Source organism: Diceros bicornis, chromosome 38 (genome assembly GCF_020826845.1).
Source record: "Diceros bicornis minor isolate mBicDic1 chromosome 38, mDicBic1.mat.cur, whole genome shotgun sequence".
In the NCBI taxonomy this organism is placed as follows: domain Eukaryota; kingdom Metazoa; phylum Chordata; class Mammalia; order Perissodactyla; family Rhinocerotidae; genus Diceros; species Diceros bicornis.
This window is the reverse complement of record NC_080777.1, coordinates 4236630-4259958: the sequence shown is the minus strand read 5'-3', so window position 1 is coordinate 4259958 and position 23329 is coordinate 4236630. Positions and strand designations below refer to the sequence as shown.

The window sequence follows — 23329 nt, the reverse complement described above, 5'->3', positions numbered from 1 at the left end:
AAAAAAGCCACTGACCTAAGGTATTTTTAGAATTATGCTTTAAAGAAAAAAAAATCAGTTTTTACCTGGAAAGTCACAATCAAACCTAATTCTAACAGAAATACCCATAGCAAAACATAGAGCTGCATATTCATAATGAGGCAGAAAGGCTTAGTAAATGGCTCTGAAAATGTGGAAGGCCAATTTGTGGTGTTCTTCCACAGGAGAAAAACGATCTACCTGGTCCTGGGTTACTCCCAAATGAAACACTTCCAGTCTGCTCCGGGCTGCTGTACCATCCAAGCTTGTCTTGAAACCCTGAAACAACCTTTCAAGGCAATAGCTTCAATTGCAACTCTGCATTTATGGATGCTCTCTCAGCATTGTCTTTTTCAATCAGTATGGAAGTCAAAGTTACAAAAGCATGGAGATTCTGCATATCTTTTAATGAAAGATAAAACAACAATATAAACATACACAAATTTACAGAGAAGGGATCAACTTTAATACATTTGGAGTAAAAGGTGTTTCTCGTTTAAATATGGTATAAAAATAAATGCAAGAAACATTAACTGAGAGTGTACAGACAACAGACAAAGACATGAGATTGTTTCTGACTGTGAATACATCGGTGAAATGAAACTTTCTGTGCTAATTTATCATTTAATAAATGTGAAGCCATATGTATACTTATTGATATATGCTTTTTTTCTTTTACACTTCTTCCAGTTTGTGACTGACTGAGTTTTCAGTGAACTGCGTGTCTAGCAGAAGCTTTAAGAGAAAGAGAGAGAAAGGGGGAAAAAATGGTTTACTTCACTTGAACTTGTTAAAAAGGAAAAGACATTGATCCAGCTTAGTACAAGGAGGAAGTAAGCAGACACCATATTGAAATGGAGGCATTGAGATGGTAGAGTTCCTTGGAGATGACAATCCCTTAATGCACACAAAGAAAGAACAATTCAGGTCCTTTGCTCATGCAACATCTTGGTCTAGTGGCCTCTGCTCCAGGTGACAACAAAGAACTACAAAGTATATGCAACGACTCCAGTCTGCTTCCGTGCTACAAGGTGATCCTTTTAATAAGACTGGACAAGGCTCGTTAACCTCTTTGACGTGAGAGATTTCCCCTGAGAAAAAATATAAGACAAGGAAAATAAAAAATAAAGAAAGAAAACAGAGTATGATCACTGAAGACCTGCTTCTGAGGAGCATCCACTTATTACAGTCGATTTTCATGCAAGGGTCAACACCCTCTAGGTACATCTTAGTTCCAACTTCATGACCAAATTCCCTCCCTCCCTCCACCAGCACATCAAACAAAATGATCCTCCCTCCTTCCACCCTCCCACCCCTCCCACCCACTTCCTCCCACTGCAAACAGACTGATGGGTTCACAGCACAGATCAGCAAATCATAAAACATGTCCATAAACGTTCCATTGAGGCTTAGCAATGATGCAACATCTAGGCTCGCAACTGGTTATAAACACCTTAACAACAAACCTTAGTAAACTGCTCTGAAAGGTAGCAATGTGAATGCATTCTCGTTCAATTGCTGGCATTAGAGTTGCATTTATAAATATCTAGGTATGCAGGGGATATGATTTAATTAAATAAAATTCATTTTTGAGGGTGTGATTGGTGGAAACTCAAGATTGTTTTCATATCCCATGTAATAATGGAGAAAAACGTGCCAATTTTACATCTAGAGATAAAAGCCTCTTTGCTCCCCATTTCAAACTGTAGACATCTCTCTGTCCTTTTCCATCTGATTTCCTCCAACCTCAGCCCCAGAAAAATTTCAGATTTTCTGATTCCACGTATTGTGTTCATATTCATTTTTTGGAAATCTTGAAATCCAACAATGTTCCTGTAATACAAGCACCCTAGAGAGATGAGAAATTTTAAATTTCTGATAGAATAGCAGATTGTCAATTGGTGGTTTCTGTTTCAGCTCTCATTTTATATGCTTTAGTATAAAAATAAGATGTTCCACTTATTGAATGAAATTTGTATTTCTCAGAGGATAAAATAATAAGGGAAAATCAAAAGATCTGTGAGAAACATAATGTTTTAGTAATAAATTAGTCATAGCAATAGCCTTGGTTTACTATCTAATGCAACTCAGAGTTTGATAAAGGGGTGGTACGGTGTCCAAATCATCATTCATGGCCACATTTTGGGAAAAGAACAATGTGTTTAAGATATGATTGATAATTTCAGAATCAAGCTTTCTTTCCACTCTGTACAATAACCGACCAGGGCTCCCTTGCTGATGTGAACAGCAGCCTCGAAAACCAAGCACCATTTTCTTTTAACTGGGGAAAAGCATTCAAAATTTAGTTTTCAGCAACTGATAGTAGAAGACGCCAAAGTTTAGCAAAGGTCTTGCTCACTTGGCTATGCTTTGGTCCCTTTATGGGAGGAAAAATAATGAAAGAAAAAGCAGTTTGTTAACAAGACACCCTACTTTACATTATAAACAAAATATGTTTTGTTTCTTGTTGCCATCATTTCTGTGCCTCTCTCCTCATCCATAAAATGGGGATAATAATAGTGTCTGCTTTAAAAGGTTTTCTGAAGAATAATACAAGTACAATTCTTAAACCTACCCTTGGAACACTCTATGTACTCATTTTATGTTATCTATTACCTTACTACCCTATTACTATTATTATTATTACTATTATATGCTTTCTCATCAGGACTCTAAGATTCAAATTCACTATGCCGATTCCAAGAAGGGTAGAAAACTGCTGATGACTTGGAAACTGAAATTATACTGCTTTTCCACCCCAAACCTGGGCAATAGGTTAATCAAATAGTGTTGGAATAAAAAACTACTTTTCTATGCTTGAAGACTATACAGTTTCCTATATTTACTACTGTTGTCTCCCGTGCTGTTAATATAAAGGTATACATGTGTGCATATATATTTATTCTGAGGCTGAATAATGTATTTTAAACAAGTGCTTACCGGTTTTAATGCCATTTGCGGGACGGAGAGAACTACCTGTTGGTTGAGGCATAAGAGTGAATTCTTATATAGTGGGGAATGAGGGGAAAGATGCTAATATAAAACTATTTCTTTTTAGAACTACAGATTAATGTGATTTGATACAAACTATTGGGAAGGAGAATGAAGTAGTTACCTTGAAATAGGAAGCCATCTGAAACAGATATAATCGTTGTTTATTTGGACTGTCGTAACTACTATAAATGTAATAAATAGTAACACAGTTCTCTTTCTACTTATTATTATTATTTTTTTTTGCAAATATCCTGGAAGCTATTAGCGCGTGGCCCGGTATGGGCTTCGTTAAAAAGCGGGTAAGGGGGGCCAGCTGGTGGCACAGCGGCTAAGTGCGCGCTCTGCTGAAGCGGCCCAGGGTTCGCAGGTTTGGATCCCAGGCGCACACCGACGCACCGCTTGTCAAGCCATGCTGTGGCGGCGTCCCATATAAAGTAGAGGAAGATGGGTACGGATGTTAGCCCAGGGCCAGTCTTCCTCACACACACAAAAAAATGGAGGTGAGGTACCAGTTTAGCGTGACAGGCTGTTGTCCCAGGAGATAATTAAAAAATACTCATTCATGGAAATCCTTAGAAAAATACAAGCCTATGGCAAACCTGTGGGTTTGTGATAATATAAAAACAGATGAACAGAAATAGGAAAATATATGTATACGTCTTAATACAGTCACACAATGAAACACTTGGTGTGATACGGACTTACCAAATACGTAACAGGAATATTTATTCTGCGTATTGAGACAATTAAAAGGCAAATTTGGATGCAACTAACAGTAAAAAGAACTTAAGTGTCCCACTCTGGGGTCAAAGTAAATAGCATGGATGCCCAATGTGTCATCCATATTTGAGGATCTATTCACTTGGCTCTATCTGTAAATCCTGCACAAATCCTGCTTTGTTCATATACTGGAAAGAAAAATACATAGGATCTATTCTACTGCACAAAGAAATATTGGTTGCTCACTCTATTGGAAAACCTTAAATTAAAAAGAACATTGATCCTTTCTTATCATAGGAAAGGACAGACATGCATGTCAGTCATCGTGTAACAATCATTCTCAGGGCAGCTCCTCAGGGACCGTATGGAATCAGCCCCTGCCAATTATCTTTTCATAATTTTTCCAAGTTGAAGAATCTGAGATCTTTTTATAGCTAAGTTGTAAAATCTTAATTCTGGAAACAAAAAGGGCTAAAAAAACTCTTACCAATAGCAATTTTTAGCAAATTGCTTACAACTGAATTCTGTATGAATAATATGTATTTTTAACGGAATGAATACATATGTGTTATGTGATTTATATCCTTTCTTGTCAGATTCTAAAGGAAATAGATTACATTGGAAACACAAATCCATAGAGAAAGACAAAGACAGAAATTCAGAAGAAAATAAAACAAACTCAACGTCCTAAGAGATTTTGTAATATCTAGTTAATGGACAATATGCTGGAGAAAGAAGCACATAATCAATTTCAAGACAAAATAAACCTCAGACTTTAGACCAGCACCTAAGCTAATACAGAGCTGTATTGAACACAATACAGTTATCATCATATAAACAGAGTTTTCTAGTGTCTCACAATAAAACTTCACCTCCACAAACCAGTTCCTTCCTATCCTAAATGCTGCAACGAGATTTCATTATAATTAGGAAAACAAAACCCCCCAAAATGAAACAAACAACCTATGTGTTTGTTCTTACATTTTCCAAGTTAATTATCGATAGTTATGAATTTTGTCTGATTTTTAAAATCACTCTTGGTCTTAAAGTAGGAACAGAAAGTTGACCATAAGGAGCCGTGAGTCAGTGGAAATGGACATGAAGGCTGGGCTCTTGGATCCAGTCTGAGACCTGGGGCATCAGGGAGAGGCGGCAACTTTCCACACTCCTGCAGACACTAATCCATAAGGGAAGAGAGACGCTACATTCGCTCGGCTGACTAAGCCCACTTGCTTTATTACTGTTGTAAAAACACGCAGCAGTCTTTCCCATTCCATAGGACACTAAACAGACCAAGGAGAAACGAAGGGGTAGAATTTTAGAAGACAGCCAGGAAAGAGCTTAAAGAGAAGAGCAGAGGACTATCCACACTTTTAGACTTAAAAGAAAACGTCAACCTCTTAACTCTTGCAATTCCCTTACACTTCCTACTTGTTTGTTTCCTGTTGTTCCCTTCCAGTCTGTCCTGTATGTTGCTGTAGACTCATAGGTACATTCTAAAATGCCTCATAGGCTCCAGAGGCCATGGTGAGGGACTGAGAAGAAAGAGCAAATATTGTCATCGCCTTTCCACTGGTGTGCGTGACCCAACTGTCAGACCAGATGTCCAGCCCCACAGCTATGTACCGAAAAGAGCAGACTGCTCAGTGGTGATGTGCTGTTGGACCAGAGAAAGGATATGCTCTTAGGAGAGGCTGAATGCTAAAATGCCCGGGTTTCATTTATAAATAAAAATATCTTTGCCTGGACTTCAAAATCCTTCATAACCTGGCTTCCCTGGCCTTTCAAGGTGCCCACTGTCCCTCCACAAAGTGGCTCTTTGGCTGGTCTTTGCACCTGCTCTCTCTCAGCTCAGGTCGCCTAACTGTGCATCTACCTGTTAGGTCCTCCCCACTCTTCACAGATAAACCTCCTACCCCTGTCCTTGCTGAAGCTTTCTAACTGCCCCCTCAACTCCTCTGCCGTTTCCCTCTCCAGATTCTTCTTGCCCATAGAATCAGCACTAGTACATTGACATGCCGTCTTGTATTACTCTCTACGTCACCTGGCTTGATGAAGCAGTTGATAAACAACTTAATATTATAGAAGTCCCCAAATACATACTTGATTTTTTGCATGAGTTGAATTTCTTGGCTGGAAATCACATTTGAAGAATAAATTTCTAGAAACCCATGATAACGAGATTCAAATGTCTTGAGATAAGTAACTTTTAACTTGGAGTAGGGAGGCACAGTAGGGTTAGGAATGGGGACATTGTTCACACCCTAAATGTTAATGAATTAACTGATGGAATCTGGGTTTTTTCAGCTCTCATTTTGCCCTGGTTGTTAATGTCAAGAAAACTAACTGGGAAGGTGCTAAGAAGGAATTGAACCAGGCTGGGTTTGGAAAGCTCTTCTCTGCTTTAAATGAAACCAATTCTCTAGGTAAACTTGCAGGCGACTTTATTGAAATCCAGAGAATAATTTTAGCAAAACTGTGGAGAGTGTGAGTTCCTAGAAAGCTAAAGATAAGCTCAAATTGTTGAGATTTAAGAAAGAAAGGATAAAATGAAGGAAGGAAGGAAGAAAGGAAGGAAAAAAGGTAGGGAAGGAGGGAGGGAAGGAAGGAAGCAAGAAAAAGAAAGAAAGAAAGGATTCTGTAGCTCGTTTGGGGGATGGTGTATTTAATGTTGAACACTGTAAAAACTCTATCATTAGGTACTAAAAAGAGATGGTTTATGAACACATTTACATTTAAGTACTGATTACTAGCTTCCTGTATGGATTGAGAAAGAACAAGCAAAGCCAAGCACTTTCATTTTCTTAGTTAAAAATATTTTTCTAAAATAAAAGTAGTGTATGTCCATTAGAAAAAATGAGGACAACATAGAAAAATATAAAGAAATAAACATTACCTGAAATACAACTGTTTACATACTAATATATCCTTCTCCTTTTTAATACAAAAATAAACTTTTTAAAATTTTATTTTTTTACAAAACTGAAATTTTTCTGTGCATAGTAGTATGGCTTATTGTGAGTAACATGCGTATTACAATGATTATATTTTGATCAATTACCCATATTACATATGCTTCTTCTAAAGCAATGTTTTGTTCAAATTCATCTGTTATTGATTTAGAAAGGAAATGTTAGTAGCATCTACTAACATTAAGAAAAAAATTAAATATTATAGAATAGAGCAAAATATATCAGAGTGCATTGCACACAATAAGGAAATGTCTTGTTTCTGAAACGTTATTTTATATATAAAATAAAAATACACATATAAACAGTTTATAGTTTATAGAGGAACACAATATATACACACACATACACAAAAACACACAAACAGACATGTATTACTATGTCAAATGTAGGTGGCAATAAAAAGAAAGATGAAAACCACTACTCTAAAATCTAATTTTTAATAGCTGCATAATATTCCATCAGGTAGATATACATTGAGGTATTTAAGAAATTCACAATGGTTGTACATTCAGATTGTCTTATATTTGGCTGTTATATGCTGCAATAGGTATTCTTGTGTGTGTGAAAATCTGGATTTTCTTACGATTAAATTATTAGAAGTTGGATTACAGATTGAAAGTGAGAGATTTTTTTTTTTTTTTTGGTGAGGAAGATTAGCCCTGAGTTAACATCTGTTGCCAATCCTTCTCTTTTTGCTGAGGAAGATTGGCCCTGGGCTAACATTTGTGCTCATCTTCCTCTACTTTATACATGGGATGTCGCCACAGCATGGCTTGATAAGCAGTGTGTAGGCCCGTGCCCGGGATCCAAACCTGCAAACCCTGGGCCACCGCTGAAGTGGAGCACATGAACTTAACCAATATGCCACTGGGCCAGCCTGAGAGAAGATTTTTAAAGCTCTTGACACATTCTGTAAAGTTCTATTTGAGAAAAGTGATTCCCCATTCATACTCCTATTAATCCTGTATAAAACCACCAATTTTATCCCCTTTCTAACACTAGATATTATCATATTAAAAATTACCCTATTTGGAAGAAAAAGTTATTTTCTTGCTTTTTGAATTACACTTGGTTATTAATAAAGATAGATTTTCTTTTTGTGTTCTCATATATTTATCGACTATTTGTATTTCTTCAGTTAAAACTCTTCAAGCTCATTTAAAAATTTTTAAAGTTAAGACTTGGCTCATTTTTCTAATGGCTTATTGCTCTTCTGATTATTTGTTTGCAAAGGACCCCCCCCTACAAGCTATATTAGATCTTTGTCATGTGCATGCTCATTTACTCATTTTTAAAAAGAGTTTACCAGATTTGAGGACAACAGGCTGCTTTAAACATAGGTTCTTGGACTAAGTAAGGCATGTGGCAATCTTTCATGGTAGCTCTGTGGACGAGACAGAGAAAGGTGAGGTTCCTAACTAAATAAACAGCTAACTATCTTCAAGGTGTGCTAACTATGAGAGTAGTGGAACTCTGTCTTCCTTCCTGTTCTTTACGGCATTTTAATCTGTAATTTGCATGATTCAACTGATGGAATTGTGGTAAAATGCATGCATGATGCAAACTTGGTTATCTTGGTTAAAAGACTGGGCAACAAAGAGATATTCCAAAAAAATTAAGAAAATCTATAACTTACAAGATAAAACTTAATAGAAAGAAGGATAAAGATCTAAACTTATACTAAAATGAATAAACAAACAATAAACCAAAAATCTGGCAGCAAAAGACAAGATTGGGGAGATGTAATCTGAGCTCATGAGAAAAAAAATTCTAAGTTTTACTATTTTTTTAAAACTTTAAGCCGCAAATGACTCTGCATTTTGATGTGGCTGCTGTGCTGGGAACTTGGGTGGGGAAGCTGATGCAATTTTCAGGCTGGATTGTACAAGTTATATGATATGTTCTTTCTTTTCTGTTGGGAAGATATTTCCAATCTATGCTGGTTGGGTCACATCTCAAGTGTTGTGTTCAGTTACCATTTTGGAGGACTATTGATGAACCGGAGCAAATATAGGCAGTGAGCAGCTAAGACGTGAAAGAAGATGAGATTATTTAATGAGAAATCATTCGACGCCCACTTTCCCAACACATATCTCACTCAGATTTAATTCGATAGCAATTTTTAAGACCTCTTTACTTTTTCGAGTCTTTTTTAAGTGTTCAGCTTAGTTTTCACAGAAACATCTCTTTTTCTTTTCACATTCAAATTTCAGCAGCTTATATAATATTTAAATAAATTATGTAATTGCTATCAATTCAGTTACAATAAACAGCTATGGGAGCAAACACAATTGACTCTTAACCATGAAAGTCAGCTGGTGTTTGCAAAATGTGTGGGCATAACTGGAGAGTAGCCTTCAGCTACGCCATTCAATATGCCCTTGGCATCCATCAGGGGACAGAGTGGGGAGAATTGGTTAGTCTAGGGCAGCGGTTTTCAAATTGTGGTCTCAAAACCAGCAGCATCAGCATTATCTGAAAATTGGTTAAAAAAAAAAATTCTTGGATCTTACCAGAAAATTAATTAGACTTTCTGAGAGGTGAGGTCCAGCAATCTGTTATAAGGATCCCTCCAGTGATTCTCTTGCAGCTAAGGTGAGAACTACTGATCTTTCATAGGAGGCTCAGGTAGGAATGCTTTTACCTGGATCACGGTTCTTAAACTTTATTGTTCTGAGGTGCTTGTAACCAACGCAAGTGATGGGAGAGATGAAGGGGAGAATGATTCTAACTCAGTTCATCTGGGATGAGGTCTTGGAATCTGCATTTCCCAAGCCCCTGGTGGTTTTGAGATAGGAGATATGGGTAGTTGAAACGCAAGAAAAACAGTGAACTAGAGATCTGACTAAAGGAAATAAAAAGAAACCTTGAGAGGAATTGATGTAATCACACCTTCAAGTAATTCGACCTTGCCTGGACCTAGAGGAATGTTTGTATTATTCTGCCTGGCTCCAGGAGGCAGAACTAGGATTGATACTGGGAAGTCACAGAGAAGTGGATTATGCTGAAAATAAGGAACAGATTTCTAAAAGATAGAATGGACTGCCTCTGCTGTCTGAGGGTACTACATCTCTCAAACTTATCAGCCAGCAAATCCTGGATGCCCACTCGTCATTGAGTCTACAGGAGAGATTCATGCAATGGGGTGGAGATTGGACTGGGGGAATTGAGGCCTCTGAGTTCCTTTTCAATTCTGAGGCTCCAAAAAATTCATCATTTTCAATATCACCCAAAAGTGCCTTGAGGACTTTACTTTTAAAATGAGAAGAGATAAAGACTTCCCAACAGTCTTTTCTTTCTGGTATTAGAACTATGTTCCTCCTAGATATTACTATATATAGTTCATGTGAACAGTCTTGATAATGGGTGCTTGTTACTCCCCTTGGTAACTCAGCCATGTCTATTGGGTAATTTTTCTATTGCTGATGAAATAGATGGGACAAATAGAATAGACATTAATACCAATGTAAGTAAACCAGAATGACTTGAGAAACCAAAAAAAGACGACAGCTGAGTTTTTCTTCTCCAGAAACAATCCTTAGTGCAGTTTAGAGATGGTGTCTGAAATTTCTAATAACTGCCACCAGCCTATTTTAATAGTGGTCTCTACTAGTTGAAATGACAGGTATAATTATTGTATTTAGAATTGTCCAGTGTTTGTTCCTATTACTCTTAGATCCTGGCCGTTGGAAAACAACGACAAAAACAGCCATCAAAATGTGGTGCACAATGCAAAGGATGTGGGATTTTGCCCAATCTGAGCTTGCCACACGACACCTGCCAAACGCCTAAGAGAATGCGGCACAGTGTCTGTAGATATACACGTAGTACCTCCACGTCTATAAACATGTATGCAATTTAGATGAGGATGTCTATTGCCTAGCTATTTTAAATCGCCTGTTTTAGTATTATTGCCTCTAACTACTCATGTAAATTACGGAAAAGCAAAATGGCACCCATGGCTGGTCATCAGTATCAAAATGGCTTTCTTTTCTGAAAACTGTTTCATAAAGGAATGCTGATGAACACATACAATGGTATGTGTGGCTTTAGAAAGGGTAAGAGAAAATGAGAAATAGATGGCTTGGTGATAATATAGGGCTGCTTAGTAAGTGACCTCATATCTAGAAATAAATAACATACGAATCTACTTTTAACGAAAATTAAATTTGCACATCACAAGAAGCCCAATCTTTATCAATTTAAGCTCCATTCACATTTTTCCTAGCTACGTAAAACAAGTTTATAAAAAGATTATGCAAATGTATTGCCCTTAGACTATTGATAAAATTCTATTTAACTCTATTTAATTCTATTTAATTTTGTTTAACTCAATGAGGTGACTGCCACTGATACTGAGAAAGATTGAGAATTATGTGCAAGGTACTTTGCCAAACATTGGAATGCAAAATACATCAGCCCACACACATATTCCCATCTTCTTGTGTTACTCAGCTACAATTTTATAGCTTGATAGAAGATTCAGATCATACTTGAGTAATATTTCAATTCATATATCTTCAAGTAAAATAAAAGTGGTAATGTAAAATAATGAATTAACTATTAAATAACTCCTACGATTACCAATTGAGGCAGTTTGAGGTTTATTTTTCTATCAACTCTTCCAGTAAACTTGGCTGAAATGTGGCTCTAGCCCATATATGAATTTATTGGTGTAAAAGTCTTACTCTTCGTCCCTCACGTCCTCTGTTTCACTGCCCAAGTTCTTGCACTTGTCATCTAATGTGGATCAATACAGTAGCTGCTGATCCAGCCAACATGTCCCATCTCCAGGTTCTCCTAACCTGCCCTCCACCCTCATCTTAGGCATAGATGACAAGAGCTCATTGTGTAAATCTAGAAGGCAAGCTATCCCCTTGATTACCTTCTTCTGTACTACACTCCTCTAACTGGAAACCTCCCTGGTAGTCCTTGGCTGGAACACAACTGAATCTGTCAAATCCTTGGACTCTCTTTCTGGTTCCATCTTTGTTCTCTCTCCTTCAGGGCCAGCTGCCCCAGCTATCTAGTAGACCTTATTTCTTTTCCCTGCCTACTCTGTGTTGCTTTAAGAAGAACTGTCATGACTTACTTGAAGCAAGCTAGTGGGAAGCCAACTGACGTGAGTTCTGCTCATTGAACAAGTAACTTTCATGAGAAGAATGAGCCTACTTAGGTGCACACGTTAGTGGCCTCCCAAAAGTAGTTATTTCTGTTCACATCTGTCCTCTTACAAACTATAAGCTTCCTAAGAGTAGTGGATATGTCTTATTATCTATGTACTCTCAGATAGGGAGCAAAGGGCCTGACCCGTAGCAGGCACTCAATAACTGTTTTTTCTTGCACAAAAGAATCCGGTAATGCTTGGGTACAGGGGTACTATTGGGTTATAAACTTGTTACACAGGACCCCCAGAATGGTCTCCAGCTACACAGGCTGCCAGGGCCTCATAGCCACTGGTGTAAACCCAAGGCCTTGGGCACATCGGAACAGTACTTTGGAAAATGCTATTGAAACAACTGCCTCTGGCATATGTAGCAACAAGGCAGAACTTTCCCACTGAGGGGTGGGGGTGTCTACTCAGCAGCCTCAAAACATTCCTTAGGAACCCCCAGGGTTGTATCGGATGTTCTCTGACCAACAACCACTATACAATTCACAGCGTATAGAATTTGAGTGGAGACTTAAGAACTAATGATACTCCTAGGCGAAAATAAAGATATATTGTCCAAACTAAATAGACTACACGGTCTGCTACATTTCACACCAATCGATTTACATCATGCTGCAGGGAACCTAAAATTGCTTTCCCAGGCAAGCTATCACCACAAGCAGTTTCAATAAAACAAGATGGATAGCCACATACGCCAACAACAAAATGATAAATGAGATGAGTTTCAGGTCCAAGAGAGAAGAAAGAGGAGAAAACAGTTCATCTTTGACCAGACTCACTCTATGTGTTTACTGGTACTATCCACGGTGAGGAAAACCTACAGCCTTTTCTAACATAGATTATCTACAGAAATATACCTGTAATCTCAAGCAATAAAATCTACAGCACTCAGCCAGAAAAGAACATGCACAGAGTTCTCCTTAAGGTAAATTCACAGGTGCATGGATACAAATTCAAAACCTTCCCTCTCACAGTTCCTAACCTGCTGGTACAGTATGATAGATGTTCATTGCGACGAATCTTTATGTAAATCAAGTATCTGACTAGCTCCATGGAGATCTTACCATACTGCAACTTCATCAGTGTAAATACAATGTAGAAAATGACCTTTCTGAATACTCTGAGGTTTGTCTCTACTTCATTGTGGTAGAAATTGATATCAGTGGAAATGAAAGTAAGGACAGGCTGTCTTTTTAACCACATAGGAGTAGCACATAACCTGCCATATAGTCAAAACTTGATTTATGTTGAATGAATGAACAATTTAGGAACTAGTATAAAGGTGTATAAAAACAATGACAGAAATGTAGCATATGAGTGGCTCCTAGACCACCAGCTCAATTTTCTCTATTGGTATTATTCATGGTGAGCAAACTCAGTGACAGGTTTGTAAATTTTCCTTTTAGGTGCTCCAGGCTCCTTTCCAACATAGCTAATCTATGCTAATGTGCCTGTAAGCCCAAATAGCAAAGTCTAGAGCACTCACCCAGGAGGGCCATGGCTCAGTCCTAAGGAGAACCGATGTCCAGCCCAAATGGGCAGTCGAGGGATCTGCATGAGTAGACTTGACGCTGCACTGCCCTGCTCCTAGCCTTGCTCCATAGCTGGTCTGGGCTGTATTTCTCAAACCTGGAATCTGTATTATTCATAGGGTTACACTGGGTGGAGAGGTGGCCTCAGTGTATAATCTTGGTGGTCATTAGGGTATGTAGAGGAAATTTCACGTTAGATTTCACATTTAATAAAAACCAAGCTAAAAAATCACTTGACCAGGATTAGAAACAATCCATAGAGTCTTTCACAATGTCTTAAAAAACAGTGTAAGCCTCCCAGAAAGTAACTACAGTTCTTCATAGATTGAGGAGCATTTGGTAGACGAGGCTTGTCATTCATTTGTAACACAAGTGGTTTTAGAAATCAGGAATAGAAAGTTTGATTCCCACCCTCTACGATAAGCTTTTTCCTTTTAGTATTGCATTCTATTTAACCAAGCAATTAAATTAAAAAAAAAGTTTTTTAAATTTTTTTGTGAGGAAGATCAGCCCTGAGCTAACATCTATTGCCAATCCTCCTCTTTTTGCTGAGGAAGACTGGCCCTGGGCTAACATCCGTGCCCATCTTCCTCTACTTTATATGGGACGCCACCACAGCATGGCTTGACAAGTGGTATGTAGGTGCGCGCCCGGGATCTGAACCTGCAAACCCTGTGCCCCCGGAGCGGAGCACGCGCACTTAATCGCTACACCACTGGGCCGGCCCCTAAATTTTTTATGAATATATAATGAGAGAAAAATCAAGATTTAATTTGAAGGATGTTTAGCACACTTTGATCTATAATGGCAATGAATAAAGAAATAAATAAATAAGGGACAACCTAAATGTCCATCAATAGAGGATTGGAAAAATACATTACAGGTATATCCATTGAGAGGAATTTTGTGTAGTCAGTAACTAGAATCACGCATGTAGAAGAATATGAAATGACCTGGAAGACATTTATGATGCAATTTAAGTCAATAAAGCACGTTTCAAAAGCATATTTAAGATATAATATCATTTTTTAAATATTTGTATGTATTTGTGCAAAGTGCTAACTGAAGCCATTTCTAGTTAGAGAGATTATAGATGAAGAAACTGATGTTCAGTGGTTTAACTAATTTCTAAAAATTCGGATGGCAAGAAAGTGTGGGATTAGATTTCAAATCTAAATATTAACACTCTAAGCTCCCAGGCCAGGCCTCTTTTCACCACATTTTGCTGCTTATACAAAATCTGCATAAGATATATTGGCTGGCAACTCCTTAATGGGCTTAGATCAAGAATTAATTAGATATAACCCAAAAGAACATTCTAAAAGAATTATTGTATCTGTCTCATTTTTAACATTCCAAACAAGTTATAGGATTTATATTTACCTTTGTTCTTATCAATATTTATACTAATAAGTTATGAAGTTAACTACAAGCTTGGTCAACTGATTTCAGAGCCAACCCAGTCCTTCTGTTCTAATTTTCTCACAGAGTTTTCAAGACTTCTGGTCATTTGTTGCAGTCTTCAGAGCTTCCTCACAAGCCCAACGCACAAACATAAGTACACCAGAGCAGAGGGGATGGGACAGCCGAGGAACTCATCATATCTTTTCTGTTGATTCTGTTAAAGCTCTGCAGAGAATTGTCTTCGCTGAAATCGGGTAAAATCTTCTTCGAAAAGGCTAGATTAGATGAGTTCCTGGGAGTTCAACATTAACATTCACTAATTTTATTTTTGCTCTTCTAGCCCAGAGCCAGGCTGATTTAATTTCCACGTCACAGAAAGTAAGGAGAGGAGGTGAGTAATGCAGTTGGCACTTGATTTATAAATTTTGATGGAAGGCTTGGATGATCCATCTTCCTACCCTGCTTTTCCCCTTACGTCCTATCTGTTCTTCCTTAAGGTTTGTGTGGCAGGCAGATGCTATGATAATTTAATGGTTGGAGAAATGGTGTCAGATTTGATAATGGTAGTGGAGGAAGAAAACAGCTGTCTCAATTAGTACAGCATATGAACTTTGTCAGACAAGAATGAAGTCAATCAGAATAACACTTAAAGGCATGAGAGGACATAGCAACCCTTGAAAGACCTTAGGAGACTTCTCTGATGGCAAGAAAAATAAAGTAACAAGAAGGAAATCGTAAGAAATGAGATTTCTTGAGACAACAAGCCAAGGTGAAGGTATGACACACATGTGAGTTATTTTTATCCCTCCCGGGTCGGGCGTAACGGAAAGAAAATGAGTAATCTATAGAGTAACAGATTCAAATTCAGACGACTTTGCTTCCAGTCCTGGCTCTAACACTCAACAACTGATGATATTGGTGAAATGACCTCACCTCACTACTTCTCAATTTGCTCATCTGTGAAAGAGAGGTAACACCTGCCTGATCACCTCCCAAGATTGTTGTGTATGTAAATCAACAACAAAACAAAATAAACAAAAAGGAATGGGTGTCCTTGGAACATTGTAAAATGCTATGCAACTGTTAGCTGTTTATTATAAGTATTCTCTGAAGTGTCCGAAAGTGTTTACTAGTCCCAGTAACCAACGGGAGTTCCAACACTATTGGGAGAAGCTGTCTAGCCAAAAATGTTTGACTCTTGGGTGAAACAAAACAGCAATGCCATTTTTATAAGCCAGGCTGTAAAAATAACTTTCCTGGAACGTGTAAATAGACTTCCCCAAATAGACATTGATTGGAAATAGACTCAGACCCCGGAGGAGGACAGCATCAGGTGGCAGGATCTATTTGTCTTCCACCAGTTAGAAGAATATCCAGGAGCAAGGTGATCAGTGGTGAGAGAGAGAATTTTGGGGGAACAAAATACATTTTGGGTCAGTGCCAGCTCCTTAACTAACTGTGTGACTCTGGGAAAACTATGTACCTTCTTGGACCCTTCAGTTTTCTCACCTGTAAAATGGGTAAAATAAGGAGTATCATAATACTACCTTGCATGGTTGGATTAAATTAACTTAGCTAATATATAGTGCCCAGTGCAGAGCCTGTACATGGCAGGCACTCAATGAGTGTGAGTTCTTCTTCTTATCATATCACTTTTCCTAATTCCTTAGTATAAACACTTGTTTACTTATATTTTTCCTATTCCATTTTTTTCTTGGATACTGTCTATCTTGTAGCCTCCCTGTATCCACCAGAGCAACCTGCACACAGGATTCCTTTAAAATCTTTATTTAAACTCCATCCTTCCTCCATTCTGTCTATCTGCTTATAATAAAATCACCCATTCTTTATCTTGTGTTAAAATTATTTTATTGATCCTATAAAGGTATCCCATAAAATTTATTATGTAAGGACTTAGAATGCCCAACACAACTGCTGACCCTAAAAGTAATCATAGCATGGAGAAACGCTGAACCAAGGGGAAATAGAAAAGAAACAGAATAGAAAGTTAAAGGGAAGTTTGAATAGAAACAAATCATCATAAGATTTAATAATGTATAGTATATTAATGATTATTTTTGTACAGAAATAATTTTCAGGGTAGAAATTTACTTCTCATGACAAGTAAAATAAATTTAATCACTTGTAATCTGTTGTGGAAATCAGACAGCCTTCTAATTTCTTTACTCCATTTCTTTACGGTACTAACAAAACAAAATACTCGATAAAAAATATTACTTTTTATTTTCCTGGATGGGAACGTGATCACTTAACCCTAAGTGATTGTGTCTGAAGATTATCTGAAATATATTGGTATGTTGTGTGTATATATGTGTGTGCGTATGAATGTTACTCAACTTTTCCTCATTCAGTAATTCCAGCCTTTCCCCCACACTCCTTAAAATGATGGTTGCCCTTCTTGGCCTAGTATAATCCTATTCATCCAATCAAATGTAACTTCCTCCGGGAATTCTCACATTACCTGTGGGCCTCCCTCCCCACTCTAACACCAAGTAGAAATAGTTTATTTTTCTCCTGTACATCATAACATTTTGTTTATACCATTAGGTACCTTAGCAATTAAAACCTACACATTCTACATGTTTCTAAGACATAGCAAGGTATCTGGAATATAGTTGATACTTGAGGTATGAATTTTGCTTGAAGGTCTAGATGATTAATTCTCTCTTCCCCTTATTTCCTATTGATCTTTTCTTAAAGTTTACAGTGTGTGACAACGTGGTGCTGTTTTAAGAGTTGGGGAAGTTGGTCAGATTTGGGGATGGTGTTGGAGGAAAGACAATCATTTGGCTTCCCCTTTCCATCTTCCTTAAGTTGTATTATTATTTTTAATTATATCACAGAAATTTCCACTCCAATCTCATGAATAATATTCGGTCAACATCATGGTAGAAAGGGATGAATTCCAAATGATTCTTAAACAATACACAAAGCACTGTGCAATATCCTACGGCCATTTTCTCCAGCAAAATCTTGGAGCATTTCTTTGACATTGTCATGACCATGGTAACGATGAGGCATGTTTAGGAAAATTTTATATTAAAGGTCAGAGATTCCAATAAAGCCAGCCAAAATTTTTGAAGTTTATAGTGTGATTAATTCCTAGAGTTCTTCATTTTCCAGCTCTTTAATTTGTGCAATCACATTGAACGTTCAAAGTATATACTGCTTTTTAAAGTCTTTCAAATACTCTGTGCAGTCACAACTGGCAATTCATAAACAGAACTGATTAACATTCCCCACCACAAGGATCTTTGAAGGAAATTAAAACCAAAAACTGTATCTTTGTTGAATCCAATTTGCTTACATTTCAACACACACAACTCCACTTAACTGGCCATCACAGCAAAAGCCACAACACACACACACACACAGGAGCATGGAGCTAACCACACAACTCAATAGACAATGCAGACAAACTTGAGTATAAACCAAGATTTTTCTACCTCTTTTCATAACAGGTTAGTGCTGGCCCTCAGTGTTGGTGTACAGTTTTTATGGCATGGGAAAATAGGGATGTTTCTGCCCTATAAAAATAAATGTGTTGAAGGCTTTAGTTGGAGCTTATACAATGTCAGAAAGTTCCAAAGGCACTGCCACAATACAAAAAATATAAAAGAATCCCACAAACAAATATATCACCAAAACACATGGCAAGATACTAAGAAAACAGTGGTAGAAAACTACTGGTTTCCCAGATGGGAACAGTTTTTCAACACCTTCCTGAAAAATAAAGAATAAGAGAGGCATGCTAGTGGGTCTGTGGTGGCGCATATCTTCTCACCGACCACCACTTATACCAAGTCTTTGACTTTAAACTGCTCAATAGGTCATTTTCTCCTTGCAGAAGGAGAAAGAACAGAACCCTCATTGTTCCGGATCTTCTAAGCCTTAGGAAGAGCTAAAGGAAAGAGCATAGAAAGCATGCACTGTCTTTAATAAAGAAAAGGATACATAGAATAAAAATAAAAATATAAAAAATAATTTCTTCATTTTATATATCATAATATACACTTCTTTCCAAACCTTAGTTTGATACACGTAGGTTTTCATGTATGACATCTTTATCTACTCTAGAAAAGGCTGGGACAAAAAGTAGGAAGCACGAAGTTCTGAATTTAAATAAAGGCAGTACCTTCGCCATTATATCAGAGGATGCAAAGTGGGTGATGGGGATAGAAATTGGGACAATTTCCCAGTTGGACTTAATGATTTGTAATTCCTCAGAAAGTAAAACTTACCACATTCTGTGCAAATTTCTCAAAAGATGTTCTGCGGTCCATTGAGTGTTCCGACTTACATGTATGGGGTGGTGTGGGACAAAGGGAAATAGGGAACATTGAAAAAAAAAAAAATCAAGCAAGGAAAACAGAGCAGAAAAAGAAAAAGACAGGATGATGAAATGATGCAACACAAATCCACGTTCTACATCATGGGGACCAGGAAGGTAGGAGAACAGCCACGGAAGGCTGTTGACACAGGACATGGGCTCTGTTTTCACTGGTGCTTTTCTTTTGAACACTAAAAACTCCTCTTGTGCAAACAAAATGGTATGATTTCAAGCAAAATCTAATTATGCTAAAATGAAGTAGATATGTGAAGGTTTTATGCTGATATTTGCAAAGCCCAAATATTTGAAAATCTAGTGGCATATCTTCAGAATTTCCTCATAATTTTGTATCAGGACTGGATTTCTGTTGATAACATCATTAATTGTATAGATCATTGCTGTCCAATAGAACTTTCTGAAAGAATGGAAATTTCATTCCATGCTGTCCAGTCTTTCAGAGGCCTTTAGCTGTGGCCATTGAGCAATCGAAATTTGGCTAGAATTTTATGTAATCTTAATTAATTTAAATTTAAGTTTAAACAACTCCTTGTAGCCAGCAGCCACTGTATCAGATGGTTCAACTACAGAGTATCCATTTTCAGTTGCAAAGGCAACGAATTTTGAAAAATTCCCTTAGCCTAAATGATGAACATGAGTTACATAAAATTACAATTTCATCTCAGAATTTCAAGTAGTTATAGACTATTTTAACATTAAAAAATAATGAGTGAGGTTGATGTTTATATTCAGATTTCTATACTGTTACATTGATTACACAGGTGTTATCGATGGTGAGACTTTGATTATAAATATTAATCGAATAATGAGGTCTACTGCAAGTCTTCCAAAATGTGCTTGGCTACCATCTTGGGTCTGCGAAATTTATAGTAGGGATACTAAGTGATGCAGGATAAATGCCAAAGGAAAATATTCAGAAGCAAACATTGCTACATTTTGGCAACTTATCATTAAACAAATGAGTCTATTTTTAGTTACGGGGTATATGGTGCAAAACATATATTCTAGCTTCCTGGACAAAGCAAATCCTCTTCAAGTTTTTGATCTAATGATATTTTCTTCTCCTTTATTATAATTTTTGATTTACTTAAACTAGGCATACAGAAGACTAACATGAAACATGAAAACAGCTTCTAAAAAACTTTGTAAAGCATGAACATCTGCAGAAACAAACAAACAAACAAAGGAAATAAGCAATCAACAAACAGAAACAAAAACAACTTAAATGGCCCTTATAAAATGTGAAGGTTTGGGGGAGGGTCGTGGAGTGCGTTCACTTACCATTTGTCCAATACCCTGGGCCCGGCAGAGGAAACTATTCCAACTAAATACAACTGAGAACTAGGTCAAAAAAGGTACAAAGAAACAATACCTTTTTCTTTGCCTGTAGAAGCTCCTGGTAGGCACTGGATCTTATAAAACGTGGGTATGAGTCACTTTTCATCAATTTGTAAATGTGCTCCTAAAAAGAAATAATGATTGAAGTGTTTCTTTATTATTTCTCAGGAAAAAATCAAATACTATGATAAGAATACAACACATGATTCAAAAACAAATCTGGAAGCAGCTACAAATAATAATGCTAATGCTAATGAGGATGCCTTATGTTTACAGAACATTTAGACCTTCAAAGTTCCGTTATTCATGGATCCACGTTTACAATGGTTTGGGAGCTATGGAGGATGTAAATCACACCCAGTCCTTTAAAAAAAACAGGAATTTGGTCAACAGCAGGTCATGAAGTGATTTTAAATCAAGTTGTTGATTTACATAGATCATTTGAGAATATAAATAAATCTGCTATCTCTTAAAATTTCTCCAGGCCAAAATCGAATCATGTGAAGTCAAGATTGAGCAATCATCCAGATATCTTTGGCATCTACATGTACTTGGAGGGTGTAGACTGCCCAGATGAATCATCTCTTTGGTGCAAATTTTACGGAAAACTGTCATTCACGTCCACTTGGGGCCAGAGCTCAAGTCCACAAATAAATTTCGTGATATTTAATGGCTAAATCTCCCAATTTGTGTGCTTTTTTTACTTATTTGGAGACAGGATAGGTAAATATTTGATAATTTAATCCGAATCAGTCTGTGATGTTCTATTTTGGTGATGAATATTGGTAGACAAAGAAGTCAAAGAAAAAAAACTATTCATCCAATTCAGTGTTGTTGACCCAATCCAGGGACATTCTGCTCTGGCCTATTGCAGCTTAAGGGAGCGTAAATGTTCCTTGGTGTTTCTAGGTTAGTGAAATATAAAGTTATATGTAGAGTTTTGAACTATTTGAGAGTATCCTGGATGTCCCAATCTCTTCCTGTTTGGAGAAAATATTTATTTTAAGAAATGACTCAGTTTCCCTGACACTCCAAGAGTTCACGTTGGTTCATCTCCAAGCGTATGGTACATCTGGAACTGTATGAGAATTTGTGGTTGGAAAAGTGGTGCAATGTCTTGTTTTGGAGTCAAGCATTTTGGGAATTCAGGTCCAATCTCGCTCAAGATGTACCACTTACAAACATGTAAATTTAGACCAATTTATTCATCTCTCCTAGTCTTAATTTTCTCATATATAAAATAGGGTTGTTGGGAGGATTAAAGGAATGATAAATGTTCAGCAAAGTACAGAGGTGTGCATAGTAGGTGCTCAAATACACTTGAGTATATGCCAGGTACCCTTTGAAGTGCTTGCCTATATTAGTTAATTTAATCCTCCCCAAACCTCAACGAGGTTGGTAACCACTATTATATCCATTTTAAATATGAAGAAACTGAGGTATGAAGAAGTGAAGTACTTGCAAGAGGTCACAGAGCAGAGCTCAGTCTAGAACCCAGGCAATTTGGCTCCAGAATCTGTTTTTTTTGTGTGTGAGGAAGATTAGCCCTGAGCTAACATTCTTTTGCTGAGGAAGATTAGCCCTGGGCTAATATCCGTGACTATCTTCTTCTATTTTATATGTGGGATGCCTGCCACAGCATGGCTTGATGAGCGGTGCGTAGGTCTGCGCCTGGGATCCCAACCGGCGAACCCCGGGCTGCCGAAGTGTGTGACCTTAACTGGCCCCCACTGCGTCTATTCCCAAACAATGGCAGGAATTTCTATTCTTGCATTCTGAAGACAGGGTTAAAAAATCCACAAAAAACTGGAGTTAAATATCTGAGCTTAATTGAAAAAAAAAGCCTAGGGTCAGGTGGCAATGTTTTCTATAGAATATTTTTCAATGACACAGACGACAAAGAAATGTTCTTTTTACGACTTCAGGAAGGTCACTGCAAACATTTTACACGTTGCTGGCTCTAGAAAATGCTTGAAATTTTATCTTCAGCAGAAAGAAAGATAAATCAGCAGACAAGTAAGCAATAGGGCCGGAATTGTCATCCTTGTCTCTCTCACATGTCTCCGTAGACTGTAAGTATTTCCACACGGAAGACCGTGGGGGAGCCAAGGAGAATGGCTGTCTGTTAGCTGCTCCAAACTGTGTTAGTTTTCCACACAGTGGCTTTGTTTTGAAGAAACAAGGAGAAATGTGTTTTCTACGAAGAGTGAAAACAGGGAAGGATATTTGTGTATCTCATTCTTCCTCTTCTATGCTTTATTTTAGTAATGTTATTTAAGAAAAAAACATAACTTTTTAGAACTAATATTTTCTCTAAAAGAGGTTTAAGAAATTATGAAGTATGCATGTTCTGATTTAAAAGCCAGTTTCAACGCATCATTAGGAAATAATATCCTCTCATTACAAGTTTATTTTTCTTCTTGAGCACAATATGTTTTTAGAGAAAGTGGAAATTCAAATTGTTTCTAAGGAGGCAATTACGTCCACTTTGAGGAAAAAAACACTTAAAAATTTGTCTTAGGACATTAATACCTTAATATCAATTTCCTTTTTTTTCCTTTTCGTAGACTAAAAAATTAACTTGGAAAATTAATAAATGTCTGAATCTGCTATTTCATTTTATCATCTGAGACAAAACTAGTTTGAGTTTGACATTACTTTAACCTAATTTAGTTTAGTTCTGACTATTTGTAATAGTGAATAATTTCGGAACGTCAGAATCTTAGAATATCCACATTGGAAGACAATTTAAAGATTTCAAATATGTGTTACCTAGGTGAGGCCACCATTAGCTAAGTGTTTGCTCACA

The 23329-nt window shown here is 37.2% G+C and overlaps 1 protein-coding gene across 3 annotated transcripts in view; it reads right to left on the bottom strand.

The window, feature by feature from the left end:
* Nucleotides 1-410: 410 nt before the first annotated feature.
* The window catches only part of RGS7 (regulator of G protein signaling 7), a 514737-nt gene continuing 491818 nt past the window's right edge, over nucleotides 411-23329 (bottom strand). For all 3 annotated transcript variants that reach the window (XM_058533555.1, XM_058533554.1, XM_058533556.1), the window contains 2 exons: nucleotides 20555-20644; nucleotides 411-1109 (listed from right to left, as the gene is read on the bottom strand). In XM_058533555.1, the coding sequence (XP_058389538.1) occupies nucleotides 1059-1109; nucleotides 20555-20644 (141 nt within the window). In that variant the 3' untranslated portion in view covers nucleotides 411-1058. The remainder of the gene's footprint in view (nucleotides 1110-20554; nucleotides 20645-23329) is intronic.